Here is a 16441-nt window from a genome sequence, read left to right as displayed (position 1 = left end):
ACACGCTCTAATTGAGTTCGAGAATATGTGTGTGACAAGTGTATTGTGCATGTTCATGTTCATAATGAAGACCTAGAATCGATTGTGAAGAATAATATAATCTATTCAAATTGTCCAAGGGTTATGGTTCATGGATGCAACTTAACTCAGATGCATACAAATGTTTGTGACTGATCTATCAACACTCGAAATCAAATTTGTTAAGATTTAGAATTGGATTTATGAACACCTATAATTAATTATGACAAAAAATAAAATTTGTTCTGTTTTGTTTAGAACCGATTCTACATTGTTGGAATCAATTTTGTTTTTTTATTTCAATTAATACTTTTTTAAAACTATTCATTAAAAAAAATCTAAAATAATTATAACTTAAATGTTATTTTGACATAAAAAACAATTTAATAATCATACATTTTAATTTATAATTTTTTTAATATGTCAATTTATAATTTTTTTAATATGCAAATCAGTCAAATTTCTCTTAAACTTTCATAAATTTAATTCATAAATCCATTTCTATCTTTCATAAATCATTCATTAAAAAAGAATTAAACCTAAGAGTACTATAAAACAAATTATAATAAGCACATATCTTAATTCAAATAAAAGTTCAACGTAAATATACAAATTACTTTCTATAAATGAAATTATTAAAACATTTTCAACTTACGAAAATATTATCAATTTGGTTCACGTTGTTTCGGTATATATAATCTCATTTTAGTTAAAAGCGGAGATTAAAAACATTTTAAATATATTATTTTTTATTAGCTTTTCAAAATATCTTTTAAAACTAAAATTATGGTGAAATTCTGAATCTAAAAATTAGTTCAAAATCAAATAATAATTGTATGTAAAACTCATAATTACAAAGCAAGATAATAGATATTTAAATGTATATGTGTCACGAAGTTGTCTACTACTAACAATATTGATAATAGAAAATAAAAACAAAAACATTTTACCTCTCTTATTTGTTCTCCTTTGAACGTATTATGTACAAAAATCACTTGTTTCATTTCACTTGGCAATATCATCACCTCACAATGATATAGATAGAACTTAAATTCTCAGCAAGTCTATAGAAAGAAAGGAAAGCATAATCTATTAAAAATGGATAAATTTTTTGTTTTTACATTTTTTTTATTTTCTTTTTGAAAACATATTCATTGCTAACTTTTATTCTCCCATGTGTGTGCTGTGAATGTGATTTTGTGGTTGATTTTCACCAATTTTCTTCTTATATGTGGTTAAACATTTTATGTGATTATTTGGTTTTTCGTATACAATTTCAGTTTTCTAAATTTTCTAAAATGTGTTTGGTGTTGTCAATCATGTAATATTGTTAAAATAACCCAAAATTATTTTGTAAAATAATCTTAACATTACCAATTTTAATTTTTAATGTAATTGTTGGTTTGCATTGAATTGCCTAAGACATTAAAACTACATAGAAAGACATGAAAGCATTATCCAATTTAAATATTTGTTCATCTTCATTTCATCAAGTCTCCTAAACACAGTAATAATATATTATTTTCCCATTGATTAATCAAATTTAAGTACTTTGATTATATTTGAATTTATTAATTTTTTATTGCAATAAAAAATTTAATTATGGCAATAAACTCTATTTCTCATAACAAATAAACAGAATAATGTGACATTGTGAATTGTTTGAATATGCAAAACACGGTTTTGAATAATGAAGAGATTTAGTAGCATCCTTTGAAAAAATATCCAAAGTCATAAAAAAAAATCGTAAAAGTCTTGGTTTTATTTTCAAAGGAAGTTTCGATGTTTTCATTGTTTTCCATTTTCACAGGACAAGGAAAAGGAAGGAATGTGGTAAGAATATGATCAGATCACAGTAATCATTCTTCTTATTCTCCCAAGTAAATCCAGCGTCCACTCTTTTATCTTTTTCTGCTGTGGAAACTGTAATTCAGAGTGGCGGGCAAAATAACAACACTTTTTTCACCAAATCTCTTTGCCAGCAATGCAAGCAAGCAGCGTGCTTTGAGATTGACGCAACACCTTCACCATCATCGTCATCATTCTTCTCGGTTATGTAGCGTCCTTCGCGCGCAAAAGTTTCTCGTAATTGTGCAATCAGATCTGACTCGCTTTCTGACTGCAACAGCAGGTAATTAATTGATCTGATTCGTTTCCGCTTTTTTGCTTCTTCCCGGAACCTGATTGTTGGATTTTCCCAGCATGTAGGGCTCTTTTAATGATGGGAGATTCTCAAGTTTTAATTTTGATGGCTTTGTTTACGTGGGTTTTTTTGCTTGATTCTGTTGTCGTTGTTGTACTTAGTGATGTGGTGTCGTTTGTTAAAGCGGTGGTCATTTGGGTTTGAACTTTTTAGTCGTTGGATTTGAAATCTGTGGAGGAATTGGAAAGGGAAATGAATCTGCTCCCGTTGCCATGCATGTTAATTGTGTGAGCTTTTATTGTTGTAATTTTGTCGATTTTGATGAGAGGAAGGTTAACCTTTATGGAATTATTGGATATGTTTCTACTGTAGTACACGCCAAATTTATGAGCTTTGTATTTGGGCCGTTGGATTTAGCATTTATAAGCCCTTTTAGCAGTTGACTATCCTCTTTTCTGCGTTTCAGGGTATGAAAACCCCAGTTTAGCTGCCCAAAAGTGATAACAATTAAGGTGCTTCTGGTTAGGTGTTGTAGTACTTGTATAATTTTTATGGCTGAAGTTAATAATTAGAATGTTGGAGATGTGACCCTGGAGCCCATGCTGTGTGCACAAAAGTTAAGGACACCTCCTTTGCAAGTTGCAACAGACAAAGGCCATTGCTATGTTTCCGATCATAATTTAGAAGTATGAGCATAAAAGCAATGAATTGTGTCAGATATAAATTGACTTTTCATGCCTGCTTTGTGTTAATGTGTGCCAGGAGTGGAGCGGTTCACATTTTGACCATGACATGCATACGTGCTAATAATCTATAAGCATGGTGCTGGTTACCTTTTGAAGAAATTATAAAGCATTACTCCGAAAATAATATAAATGTAGAACTTTAGCAATGATTATTCATTATCAACTTCATTTGCGCTTTGAGTGTTCAATGCATCTGCAGGACTATCGTGTGAAATCCACTAGTATTGTGGAAAATGATAAGTTCTAGCCTACGTTTCTTCCTTTTTTATTTGCTTAATAATGTCCTCTACCTTGGTGCCATGGTTGGAGTTGTCATCATGTGGCGTAAACGTCACAAGTTTGACTTGTCGCAAGACCTTTATTCCTGATGAAAGAAAAGGACCCATTCAGAGGATGTGATCCCTCCTAAAAACACAGTAATAGTGAGAGCTTCATTGCACAAAGCTGTGTCTTAATAGTCCTTTACAATTTATTAAAGAAAAGTAGAAATTATTTCTGTTTAGATACCCTTTCCATTGTCCCCCAAGATGTTGGTTTGCTTTTCTTACATTTTCACATTTTTTTCTAACTATTTTCATTTTGTTCTGCAGAACCATACCTATCGATCCTATAATACAATTGCACAAATTCAATGAAGGGTATAATTTCTCCTGTGCAAAATGCTATGCCATCTCCAACTTTTCTTTGGCGGTTCAAGGTCTGTATATCTTACACAGTATGCATAAGTTCAGTGGTTGAGATCACTCTGTTCAGGGGGATTTGTGTTTTCCTTTTGTAGAGGGACTGGGAAGGTCCTTTAAGCTGGAGTATTATTTTAATGTTTCATAGATTTGAAAGAAAGCTGACAAAATGTAATACTGATACATAATAATTAAGAACAAATGGGAAAAAGGAAACATGCATCACTTTTATGATATCTGTAGTAATGGCATTGCAAGCAAGTTTCTTTATATTTATCTAGCCTTTGTTCATATTAGACCTTCTTGGATCTCTCCAAGTTCAGCAGCGATATATAAAATGTTCTCTCCTTCTCACTCTTCAATTTATTTATCATGCTGGTGCTCATTGATATATGCACAGCATTCATTACAATTTCTGATTGTGGAAAATTTGCTGCAGTATGTTTTTTTTTGCAAACTTGTTCCTTACTATAATTTTTGTGTCATTCTGGTGTTCCTTGGTAATGTTAGAAGAATTAAATTTTGAAAATATATGATGAAATTCTTTTGTGCGGATTGTAATTTTAGGTTTGTGAAAATATATGATGAAATTCAGTTTAACTGTATTCCTATCATTATTGGATATCTTTCTTTAATTTCTCAGTTTTTTTTTTTACTTGTACTGTATATGAACTTCTGTTCATGTATGTATATATTTTTTCAGGTGACACTCTTTCTTATATGGGGCCTTACTTGCTGCAAGGTCGAAACCTGTCTTTCCACTTTTATATATATAAAATTGTCCATGGATGCCAATGAGCATCTATTGAGTAGGCCTCGTATAATTTCCTTACCAATTCCACGACTAATATTTGCCTTTTCCTGGTCTTACATCAGATTAGTTGGGATTCTGTCATGAGAATGGATGCAAATTTGAGAGATCTATTCTTATATGAAGCATTTTTGTATTACAATCCTCTTCTTCTTGTGGTGAGTTGGGGGTTTAATTTTCCTGTATATGTTTTACATTCTTCACAGTTTTTATGGAACTTTACTTGATGCTTTTGTTGTTTCTTCACTGTTATACAGACTATGATGGTTTGGCTTTGGGGAGTAAATTTGTGGGTATTTCTACAATCCACTGTAAGCTATACCAAGGTCTTTGATCTTGATCAAAACCACCTTACTCACAGAGAGATGTGGAAGGTAGTCAGGTTCTTTGCTCAGCCTTCATTTTAGAGAAAACATTATTCAATGCAAAGTGCAAACTTTGATGTTTTTCTTGATTCATGATTTTTAAAATCAAAATTTCAACCACATCGGTATGTGGTTCTTTGAAACACATACTGGTAATCAAAATTATGCACTTAAAAGCCAAATGAGCCTTTGTATGGGTTGTGAGCAGTAAAATATAAGACAGAATTTGTAAAGGGACAGTAGAAAAAGTCAAAGGTAGAGAGGGGAGAGAAAGAGGAAGTTGGTAGAAACACACTTTGCTCTAGGCATACAATTGAATTCATACTAAAGGGCAAGTGAATGTCTCCATTACAAAACAAAAATATTCCTCAGCATGGTTTGCATCTCAGAAAGAACAAACAGTCAACTTCTAACATTTCTGCAATAAGAAATGAATTAAATGTGGAGTTTACTAACATGAATAAATTGGATGTGAAGATAAATTGTTCTACAAATTAGCTTATACATAGAAGCCTTTTGCTTTTGCAGAGATGTAATTAGTTTATACCTCATATTTTCTTCTCCCTAAATGTTAATAGAGAAATTTGTGCAAAAACTGATTTTGTAGCCCAGTCTCTAACCCATGTTTCTGCACGAACTTTAATTGTTTTGTTAGGAGTGTAGCTTTTGGATGTTGTGTCAGTAAAATGGATTGCTACTGCTACTATGTGGATCCATTATCCATGTTTTATGTATTAACTTCAACTGTTACGATATTTTCAGTGTAGCACTTGGATGACAATCATTGTCCCTACTAGCATGACTGCTTACCTTTATCTCTATTCTCATGGGGAAGTATCGCTGGCTGCATCCCAACCAGTTTAGTATCTGTTTGTCTCTCCTCTCTCACCAATAGTTGAATGTGACTGCTTTGAATTTGATATTTATATGCTTGATTTGATCTACATTTTTTCATTATGTTAAACATATATGTAGTTGTAATTTTTCATGTTTGTGTGGAGTTGGAAGCTGATGTCTTAATTTTCTTTTTCCTAAGGCCGGTAACTCTTTCTGCCAGGAAATGAATTGCTTCCTGTGATCCTTTCTATGAGAAGCATTTTGGCTAGCGTTTATTCTGATCATATACATGTATATTGTATTGCAGGTGCTTCTCTACATTCTTGTTGCAGTAATCTTCATCTTTCCCTTTGATATTTTCTATTTGTCCTCTCGATACTTCTTTTTGAGGACATTAGTTCGAATAGCTCTCCCTTTGCAGGTAAGATTTTTGACTGTCATGCTTGACTTGGAAGTTTGAGTGTTGGTCAGCATTTGGTTCCTTTTACAAAGCACCTGAAACATCCAATAGTTTTGTGTTTTTAGTTTATTGTTGTGAATTTACAAATCTGAGAACTACTGGTTTGATTCAATGGTTTAAATAATTTAAGCTGTTAATTTTACTAGTTTCTATAAGTTTGTTAGTTGGTTTTCTTATGTCTGACATTTATAAATTTTTTGACTTTTCTTACATATTTTCTTTCCTTCTTACAGCCAATTACATTTCCAGACTTTTTCGTGGCCGATATATTGACCTCCATGGCAAAAGTACAGTACATAGCTTAATAACTTATTTCTTGGTGCATTCTTCTATCTTGATGATCACCTTACCTATTTAATCATTTATTTGGAAAAAAGGGTTTGGTGCTGTTATATTTACCAATGTTTTTTATTATGTTAATGCTTATAATTATTGTTTTTCTAGTTGTTGCTCCTAATTATGCATTGCATACAGGTGTTTTCAGATTTAGAACGTTCAGTTTGCAGAATGGTAAACAGACAGGTATACGTTACCAAATTTTCTTTTTCTTTATATTGCTTGTAAGTTGTCGATCTCTATTTTAGTTCTTCTGTTCTTACCCTTACATTGCATGAACACTTCATTTTGGTCATTGATCTTCTATTATGTTTATAATCTTCTCATTTGCATTTAGATCCTTTGGATACAATTGGTGCCAAGCAGAGTGCTATGTGGTAGATTCAACAAAATTACCGTGTTATTTGATTCTTTTGTTTTAAAAACTGTTTTCTAAATCATACTACTCAGCTCTGCAAACAATTTCTCATCCAACAAGTATTAAATGTTGAAATTTAACTCCAAAACAGTGTTTTAGAAACTAAAACAGAAAGAGCTGGAAGATGTTTTCTCGTCCTCTTTTGTATTGTAGTGTTTAGAGGATAATCTTCTAGAAAACACAAACGTGCACAAGGGACAAAGTTTCCAAAGTTTTCAGAGGACAAAAAATTTTAGAAGCCAGAAACTGTTTTTGAAAATAGTAAAGAAGAAGGGCGTATTCCATTCTCTCATCTTTTGGCTGTGCAAATTTACGTGTTTCCTTCCATATTTTTGTTATAGTGAACTTGAATACTCTATTTTGTACTTTTCATAATATGCAGGTCGCCACAATTGCTTGGCTTGAAGCTGATTCAGTTTGTGGTAGTCACTCAGTTGCGATACCAATGGCCCTCGTCCTTCCTTATATGTGGCGTTTATTGCAATGTCTGCGCCAGTACAGAGATACCAAAGAAAAAAATTGTCTCTTCAATGGTAATTGCTTTTGGTAACTTTCTCCCTTGCCTCCTGAAAGTGTAAGATGTCCCAGTTGAGTGGTTGTCATGATGGTGCAAACGCTCGTCATCTGAAGGCACAAAAATCAACTTTGTCTTGCTTATTTAGAATAAAGTCTGTGATGATTGCATTGTTCGATATCCTAGTATTCTAACACCATTTTGCATTTTGTTTTCCAGCTTTGAAATATTCAACAGCAGTCCCAGTCATTTTTCTTTCAGCCCTTAAATACCATGTTCTCCATGAGAAATGGGAAACTCTTTATCGGCCACTCTGGCTTCTCTCTAGTGTCATTAATTCCCTTTATTCATTTTACTGGGATATAACCAGAGATTGGGATTTAAGGTACCGAATCTATCATCTTTCCCGTTTATTTGATAATAACAGGCCTAACAATTTTCCCAGATGGAAATGTTACTTTTACCAAATTTAATTTTAAACCTTATGAATAATAAATGTACCAAAGGTTCGACTCAAGGTATACATAATGCAGCCATTGTTTGATTCCTCACTGCGACTGGTGCTTAAATTTAGTGTTCAATTGTACCTTCAACAGGGTCTTCCTATTTAGAATGATAGTCGAGGAAACAAAATATATGCACATGGATTCTATGGACTAGTTTTACGCTTCACTCTACTTTTTATGTCAAGTAACCACACTGATCTCACTTTATATTGACTTTTTTTTTTTTTTTATCTTTTTCCCTTTGTCTGACAGTGGATTTTCTCGCATATTCAAGTTCAACAAATCAAGTACAGTCTCCAACATGTTATATGGTCGACAATGGGTAAGAAGCAGAAGCATCTTACCGTCTTAGAACAAGATGCAAGACATTTTTCATTTGATCTAACAAATCTGGTTTCTAAGCTGCAGATATACTTCTGGGTGATTGGAAGCAACTTCGTTCTGCGCTGCTCATGGACATACAAATTATCTGCTCATCTCCGCCATAACTACCTGACAGTGTTTGCCATCACTCTTATGGAGATGTTACGTCGCTTCCAGTGGATATTTTTTAGAGTTGAAAACGAGTGGAACAAGATCACGCGATCTGGTGTTCAACTCACTGAAATTCCGAGAGAGGAGGAGAAATTGCTAGGTTCCAATATTCATGATGTATAGAAAATCTCAGTCAACCAATTTTTGCCAATATCTTCATATCAGCAACAGGTCTAATTCAATTTTTAAGCTAATATTAGTTCTAATCCCAAAAGCATTTTTCTTCATGTGTTCCTGGCCCACCAACATGAGGGAGTTTTCAATATGCACATGCATGGTTGTCTGAGAATAGTTAATTCCATTGCTAAAGCACCCCGGGCTCGGTCGTTCCTTCTGTAAGTTGTATCAATATGTTTTCTTCTGAAATGGGAATAGATTCTGTCACTGACTCAGCAGTTCAATGTAAGTGAAGAAGCAAGCCTACGGTTGCATGCATAATTGAAGAGATTCTTAAATGAATATGTTCACTTATACATGAAGAGCTGCAAGAAGTTGTACTTAAGAACAATGGTGGCCATAATGGATGTTGCATTCATTTTCCCTTTCTTTTTTGTCGTAGTTCTTTAAATAGATCAGCATTTGTAACGAGAATGGACACAAAATATATGTTTATTTGCTACACTCAATCAAATCAGGATACACTTCTAGTACAAAGAAGACTTAAACACAATTTTCATTTTTCTTTTGTTCCATAAAAAATTTCGGTGCTTTCATTTAAAGTTAGAGATATTTGATCTTCCTATTGTTAAAAATCTGAAATTATGGTGTAACAGAAGCCACTGACAACAAAATAATAATAGTATGTATTGGATAAGATTGTTATGAAGAATATAATGAATCTGCTTACAAGTATAGTGTGTTCCGTAAAGGATTTACAGAAACTGAGATCTCAATCCACTAAAAGATGTAAATTTCACAGCTATCAACCAGGACCAAGGTGACTGCAGCCAGGATCACAGAATCTGATTTAATAAACGAAAGAGATTCAGAATGAGAAAATACATGAAGCATAGAGAGAAGATAAACAGAGGAATTTCCAGATTGAAACATACAACACACAAAAATTTAGAATATGTAGTCCTTTAGAAATGCATTATCTCTCTTACGTCTCATCTTTTTCCTGTGTTCTTCTATATACGGATCACATGTCATGTGATATTGTAATGCAATGCAACTAATTTTCCCTCCACCTCCATCTCAACATTTTTTATACTTTCTTATTTCTTACACTTTTCTTCAACATCAACAATCTTCAATTCTGTCAACATTTCTTTTTCTTTTTGTGTATTTCGATTGATTAATTTGTTTTGGGATGGTGTCTTAAATAGTGTTAGAATTAGAGTTTAATTGAAGAAAAATAGTATAAATGAAACATTTAAGGATAATTTTTTTGGTAATCATGTTATTGGTATGAAGTATATAGTGACTTTGCTAATGACTTGTGTATTATGGAACTTGTAATTTTGGTGAAATTTTCCTTCCAATTGGATTATTTTTTTCATCCACAAGGTTTGAACGAAAATTGATTTTTTTTTTAAATAGGTGAAGTAAATATTTCTATTTTGAAATGGAAGGACCAAAATTATAAATGAAATATAACAGGAGATTAAAAGTATACTAAAGTCTGAAAAAAAAGGTTGCATCTAAGTTTGAGGTGTTGAGTGTAGTAGGCTCAGGAATGAAATACGAATAGGTAAATGGATCTCACAGAAATAGCCAGAGCAATTAATTGTAACAGTGCAACATTTTTTTTTATCGAATTAAAGGGGTTAATGATGAGTTTTTTTTTTTCAATATAAATTCATATCAAAACTTGAGAAGAAATTACATTATCCACATCTACACTTCTTTTTTTTAGTGTCTTTTTTTTTTTAATTTTTCCCGGTTAATCACTATTTTTTAATTTAAGAAGGGTTTAATTTCTATTAAGATAAAGAGACTAATCAGAATAAAAAACCCACTTCAAATCCTCCTTTCTGCAACTAAAATATCATGTTAAAACTAAAACCTGATACAAATTTGTATGTTAAAACTAAAACCTGTGACAACTACCGCGTCTTCAATTCAACCACGTAATGCAAAAGATTTTCTACTTTCGGATTATGACTGATATAAATGATATCAAATGCTCTGTTATGTTCTGTATGTACTATGTTGTGTTCTGCAAATACTCTGTTTTATTCTATTTTCTTCCACACAACCTCCAATGTCTCCTCCACCATGTTGAAGGCCACCATCCTTTTCACTTCCCTTCCTTTCCTCACCCTCTCCACTCGCTTCTTCTCTCGTACTCGCAAACCCCTCCCCAACCCTTCCACCTTCGACGACGCCGTTTCCTTCTTCCACCGCATGCTCCATCTCCATCCCACACCCCGAATCGTCTCTTTCAACAGGATTCTCTCATCAGTCATGAAGACCAAACGCTACTCCACCGTCGTTTTCCTCTGTTCCCAGTTAGACTCAAAGGGCATCCCCAAACCCTCCCTCGTCACTCTCAGCATCTTCATAAACTCCCTTTCACACTTGGGCCAAATGGGCCTCGCGTTCTCTGTCATGGGGAAAATCATCAAAAGGGGTTTTGAAGTCGACCCATTAACGCTCACTACCCTTATGAAGGGGTTGTGCCTCAAAGGTAGGACCTTTGAGGCACTGGACTTGCATGACCATGCTGTGTCCAAAGGGTTCTCCTTTGATGAAGTTTGTTATGGCACTTTGATCAATGGGTTGTGCAAAGTGGGCAAAACAAAGGGTGCCATTGAGTTGCTGAGGAAAATGGAGAGGGTTGGAATTAAGCCTAATTTGATAATGTATAATATGGTTGTTGATGGTTTGTGCAAAGAGGGACTTGTTACTGAAGCTTGTGGGTTGTGTTCTGAGATGGTTGGCAAAGGAATTTGTCTTGATATTTTCACTTACAATTCTCTTATTCATGGTATGTGTGGGGCTGGTCGGTTTCAGGGGGCGGCTAGGTTGTTGAATGAGATGGTAATGCAAGAGAACAGAGACATTTGGCCGGATGTTTATACCTTTAATATATTGGTTGATGGGTTGTGTAAGTTGGGGATGGTCACGGAGGCGAGGAATGTGTTTGGTGTGATGATTAAGAGAGGGTTGGAACCTGATGTTGTTAGTTACAATGCTTTGACGAATGGTTTTTGTTTGAAGGGTTGTGTGAATAAGGCCAAAGAGGTGTTTGATAGAATGGTTGAAAGAGGTACATCACCGAATGTTGTTAGCTATTGTACCTTGATTAATGGGTATTGTAAGGTTAAGATGGTCGATGAGGCCATGAGGCTGTTAATAGAGATGCATAAGAGGAATTTGGTTCCAGATACAGCGACATATAATTGCCTTTTTGATGGTTTGTCGAAATCTGGGAGAGCCTTGTTTGAGTGGGATCCGGTAGAGGTGATGCGTGTGAGTGGTCAAGCACCGGATTTGATCACTTACAATGTGTTGTTAGATGATTATCTCAAACGCCACTGTCTTGATAAGGCGAAGGCGCTTCAGCACATTGTTGATATGGGAATTTCTCCAAATATTCGTACGTATAACATACTTATAGATGGTCTTTGCAAACGTGGAAGATTAGACGCAGCTAAAGAGATTTTTCAACTTTCTTCTGTGAAAGGCTGTGGTCCAAATATCCGGACTTATAATATTATGATCAATGGGCTCTGTAGAGAGGGATTGTTTGATGAAGCAGAGGCCTTACTTTTGGAAATGATAGATAATGGTTGCCCTCCTAATGCTGTAACTTTTGATCCCTTAGTTCGTGCTCTACTAGCAAAATAATTGGAATTGTTAGGACCATCAAGATTTTTTATGATACAAACAGCTGCTGGGAGCTTTGTCTCTAGAAAAAGGATATGACAAGGTTAGATACTTCAGTGCTTACTAATGTTATTTTGATACTGTTCACAGCAGAACACATATATTAGAACGAAGTAAAAGAAAGAAACAAGCATCCGTGTCATGATAACTGTTGTAATGGCATTGCTAGCAAGTTTCTTTATATATATCTGGTCTTTGTTCATTGTAGACTTAATTATGTTATTTTATCTTGGGTCTCTCCAACTTCAGCAGCCTATATATAATACTTTCTCCTCCACACTATGCAATTTATATATATCATGCTGGTGCTTATTGATATTCGCACAGCTTTCATTATAATTTGTGGGAAATCTACCGCTGTATGTTTTTGTCTGTAAACTTGTATGTTATTGTAATTTTTGTTTTATTCTAATGCTCCTCTTTGGTAATGCTAGAGAATTAAATTTTAAAAATATACGAAGATTTATTTTGTCTGATTGTAATTTTATGTTTATGGAAGTCCCTGTCAGTTTAACTGTATTCTTATCATAATTGAACATCTTTAATTTCTCTGTTTTTTGTTTTACTTGAACTGCCTATGAACTTCTGCCCACGTATGTATACATTTTTTCAGGTGACATTGTTTTCTATATGGGGCCTTACCTGCTTCAAGGTTAGAACCTGTCTTTTCACTTTTATAATATCTATAGTAGTCCAATGAGCATCTATCGAGAAGACCTCTTATAATTTCCTTACCTGTTCCATACGTAACATTTGCCTTTTCCTGGTCGTACATCAGATTACTCCGGATTCTGTAACGAGAATGGATGCAAATTTGCATGATCTGTTTATATATGAAGCATTTTTGTATTAATATCTTCTCCTTCTAGTGGTGAGTTGGGGGTTTAATTCTCCTGTATATGTTTTACATTGTTCACAATTTTTATGGAACTTTTCTTGATGGTTTTTGTTGTTACTTCACTGAATACAGACTATGATGGTTTGGCTTTGGGGTGTAAATATGTGGTTATTTCTACGATCCACTGTCAGCTATGCCAAGGTCTTTGATCTTGATCAAAACCACCTTACATACAAAGAGACATGGAAGATAGTCAGGTTCTTTGCTCAGCCTTCATTTTAGAGAAAGCATTATTCAATGCAAAGTGGAAAGTCAGTCATTATTTTTAAAATCAATATTTCAACCATAAGTTTGTCTTTATCTGGTTCTTTTAAACTTACTGGTAATCAAAGTAATAAGTGCTTATACACTTAAAAGCCAAGTTAGCCTTTGTATGGGTTGTCAATAGTAAAATATAGAACAGTATTTGTAGCGGGACAGTAGAAGGACTCAAAGTTAGAGAGGGGAGAGAAAGAGGATGTTGTTAGAAACACACTTTGCTCTAGGCGTACAATTGCATTCATACTAATTTGCAAGTTAATATCTCCATTCCAAATCAATAATATTCCCACAGCAATCCAGCATTTGTTAGCATGTCAGATAGAATAAACAGTCAACTATGTCTAACATATCAGAAACCCCCCACAAGATGATGCATCGGTATTTCTTGTGCCCATCATTTGAATGGAAAACCCTGCTGCCAAGACCTTGTAGGTGAACTATGCATTCTGCAAGTTAATCTTCATATTTTAGGAAGGGTTTGCAAAGTATATTCAGTTTCTCTTATAAGTGCATCTTAATATCCATCTGCTTTATTATGTTTTATTGTACTTACTGATTATACCATCCTAGTCACAATAGAGATATGGAGCCTTTTTCGTGAAAAAGTATATAAGACATGAACTTACCTTTTAATTCATATGAATTAAATATGGACTTTATTAACGTGGATAAATTGAATGTGAAGTTATGTTGTTCTACAATTTAGTTTATATATACACAACTTTTTGCTTTTGGAGAAGCCTATTTAATTTTGACTTCATATTGTCTTCTCCCTAATTGTTTATTGTGAAATTTATCCAAACAAATTTACTCCTAGCCCCACCTCTCCAACCCGGGTTTCTGCATCAACTCTACTGTCTCAATTTTTCAACAGCATTTTACTTCCAAGAAAGCTTATGAAAAAGCTATTGCTGATTTTATCTGAAACGGTTCTTCCTGAAACCCCTTTCAAGTTTCAAATGATAGTATATGATTTTAATCCTTTTTCAAAATTATTCCCAAAGAAGTAATCAAAATTTGGGCACAACAGATTATTTGTTTAAGCTGGTGCTACATTGCTCATGTGACAAAACCAATTGGTAGTGAGTATGTCTCCTTATAAGGGAATTTATACATGTATCTATTGGAATAATTTGTTCACATTTTCTTCTATTATAATCAGGTATAAATGTTGTGTTTGATGTCAACCCAAGATCCAAGGGTTGGTCTCTACACATTCCTTGATCAGTTTAATCGGGGTATATATACAAATAATTTGTTGTGTTGCATGTTTTTCTGATATATTTTTTATCTGTAAAATCCATACTTGAATTGATCAAGATCTGTAATTTTTCTACATGGGGCCATTCATCTTTTAGTGTTTGTTGAATTGGTTCTTGGATCATTCTACCATGGTTAGTGTTTCGGTTGAATTGGTCCGAGGGTCGGTTGTCCTTCCTTACTCTGCTCTCTTTTGATCTTCAATCCTCTCCGAGAACGCGATCCACTCCAATGGGTTGTTGACCTGCAGAAGACACTCTGACGCTCAAGTCAGATATGTTTCATAAAGAGGTCTATATTTTTTAGGATAAAAAAGGATCATTGTACCTGGACATCAGTTGTCTACTTATAAGGCTTGTGATAACCACGTCCATTGATTAACCATTAGTGTAATATATTTTAGGTAATCAAACCCAATAATTAATCATTAATGCCAAATATTTGTAGAGCATAAGACAATCTGACCTATTAGTATCTGCTTAATGACAATAAATTTCGATCGATATACTTCATATAGTACATAAGCCCCCTAAGTAAGTCCGAGCAAGCTCTTTATTAAAAGAGGTGTGTAGGGATTATTATGAGCTTTAAAAGAGGTCGCTCACGTTGTATTGAGGGAGTCTATCTTCGATGCTTTAAGTCTTTATTGCTCTATGTACCGAGCGGCGAACTCTAGGAGTTCTCTTTGGATCTGTTTCTTAGACTGAACAAAAAATGCTAAGAGTTCTCTTTGAAACTTTTTTCTCTGCAAGAGATTTTCACTACAAAAAAATATGCTTTTAAATAAAGTAAACGCTTCAATATTTATTTTTATAATGAAAAAGCATTGGAACCTGACAAAGCTGAGCCAGTTGAGTAGTTGACTGATAAGAGTTCTTTTTCGAATTTCTTGCGTTGAGCGGGGATTTCTGAAGCCATTTTTCTGACTTCCCCCCAGCGGCTTGAGGCAGGAGTCATTTTTCTTACGTCCTACGTTGAGCGGGGATTTCTGAAGCCATTTTTCTGACTTCCCCCCGAGCGGCTTGAGGCAAGAGTCATTTTTCTGACTTCCTGCGTTGAGCGGGGATTTCTGAAGCCATTTTTCTGACTTCCCCCCGAGCGGTCCTGAGGTAGGAGTCATTTTTCTGACTTCCTGCGTTAAGCGGGGATTTCTGAAGACATTTTTCTAACTTTCCCCCGAGCGGTCCTGAGGCAGAAGTCATTTTTCTGACTTCCTGCGTTGAGCGGAGATTTCTGAAGCCATTTTTCTGACTTCCCCCCGAGCGGCTTGAGGCAGGAGTCATTTTTCTGACTTCTTGCGTTGAACGGAGATTTTTGAAGCCATTTTTCTGACTTCCCCTCGAGCGGCTTGAGGCAAGAGTCATTTTTCTGACTTCTTACGTTGAGCGGGGATTTCTGGAGCCATTTTTCTGACTTCCCCCAAGCGGCTTGAGGTAGGAGTCATTTTTCTGACTTCCTGCGTTGAGCGGGGATTTCTGAAGCCATTTTTCTGACTTCCCCCGAGCGGTCCTGAGGCAAGAGTCATTTTTCTGACTTCCTGCGTTGAGCGGAGATTTCTGAAGTCATTTTTCTGACTTCCCCTGTGCGGCCATTTTAACCTGACCAAGTTGAGGTCTGAACCTTCCTGCACATAATATTTGATAATTTAAAATTAAGAGTTGTTAGAACCTGACAAGGTTGAACACAACTCTAAACCATCCTGTGCATAATATTTTATAATTTAAAATTAAGAGTCGGTAGAACCTAACATGGTTGAACGCAGCTCTGAAGCATCCTGTGCATAATATTTTATAATTTAAAATTAAGAGTTGGTAGAACCT

The 16441-nt window shown here is 34.5% G+C and overlaps 2 protein-coding genes across 5 annotated transcripts; both read left to right on the top strand.

Moving 5' to 3' along the window:
- The first annotated feature begins 1835 nt into the window (after positions 1–1835).
- LOC124838888 (uncharacterized) lies at positions 1836–9038 on the top strand. Of its 4 annotated transcripts, none has more exons than XM_088099051.1 (14): positions 1836–1851; positions 2001–2149; positions 3498–3604; positions 4291–4329; positions 4464–4556; positions 4656–4772; positions 5526–5621; positions 5908–6021; positions 6294–6347; positions 6535–6582; positions 7197–7347; positions 7548–7713; positions 8087–8156; positions 8243–9038. In XM_088099051.1, the coding sequence occupies exons 3-14, from the start codon at positions 3539–3541 to the stop codon at positions 8489–8491; spliced, it is 1263 nt and encodes a 420-aa protein (XP_087955177.1). In that variant the 5' UTR covers positions 1836–1851; positions 2001–2149; positions 3498–3538; the 3' UTR covers positions 8492–9038. The 4 variants fall into 4 exon arrangements, with proteins under 4 accessions (XP_087955177.1, XP_087955176.1, XP_087955178.1 ...); XM_088099050.1 differs by lacking the exon at positions 1836–1851 and adding an exon at positions 1882–1898; XM_088099052.1 differs by lacking the exon at positions 1836–1851 and adding an exon at positions 2628–3329 and having other exon boundaries at positions 1922–2149.
- A 1423-nt stretch (positions 9039–10461) lies between these two features.
- LOC124838889 (uncharacterized) lies at positions 10462–13055 on the top strand. Its single transcript, XM_047314601.2, has 3 exons — positions 10462–12245; positions 12816–12854; positions 12981–13055. The coding sequence occupies exon 1, from the start codon at positions 10484–10486 to the stop codon at positions 12161–12163; it is 1680 nt and encodes a 559-aa protein (XP_047170557.1). The 5' UTR covers positions 10462–10483; the 3' UTR covers positions 12164–12245; positions 12816–12854; positions 12981–13055.
- The last annotated feature ends 3386 nt before the right edge of the window (positions 13056–16441 follow it).

This window comes from Vigna umbellata, chromosome 9 (assembly GCF_029865625.1).
Source record: "Vigna umbellata cultivar VRB3 chromosome 9, Vumbellata_1.0, whole genome shotgun sequence".
Lineage (NCBI taxonomy): Eukaryota > Viridiplantae > Streptophyta > Magnoliopsida > Fabales > Fabaceae > Vigna > Vigna umbellata.
The sequence above is the reverse complement of the archived record's forward strand: the minus strand, read 5'-3'. Positions and strand labels throughout refer to the sequence as shown.

Bases quoted from the DNA above. Each gene is read 5' to 3' on its own strand.
- LOC124838888 (XM_088099051.1), top strand. From the start codon at position 3,539: ATGAAGGGTATAATTTCTCCTGTGCAAAATGCTATGCCATCTCCAACT. The intron at 6,022-6,293 runs GTAAGATTTTTG...TCCTTCTTACAG, and splicing joins GAATAGCTCTCCCTTTGCAG to CCAATTACATTTCCAGACTT. The intron at 7,348-7,547 runs GTAATTGCTTTT...TTTGTTTTCCAG, and splicing joins AAAAAATTGTCTCTTCAATG to CTTTGAAATATTCAACAGCA.
- LOC124838889 (XM_047314601.2), top strand. From the start codon at position 10,484: ATGATATCAAATGCTCTGTTATGTTCTGTATGTACTATGTTGTGTTCT.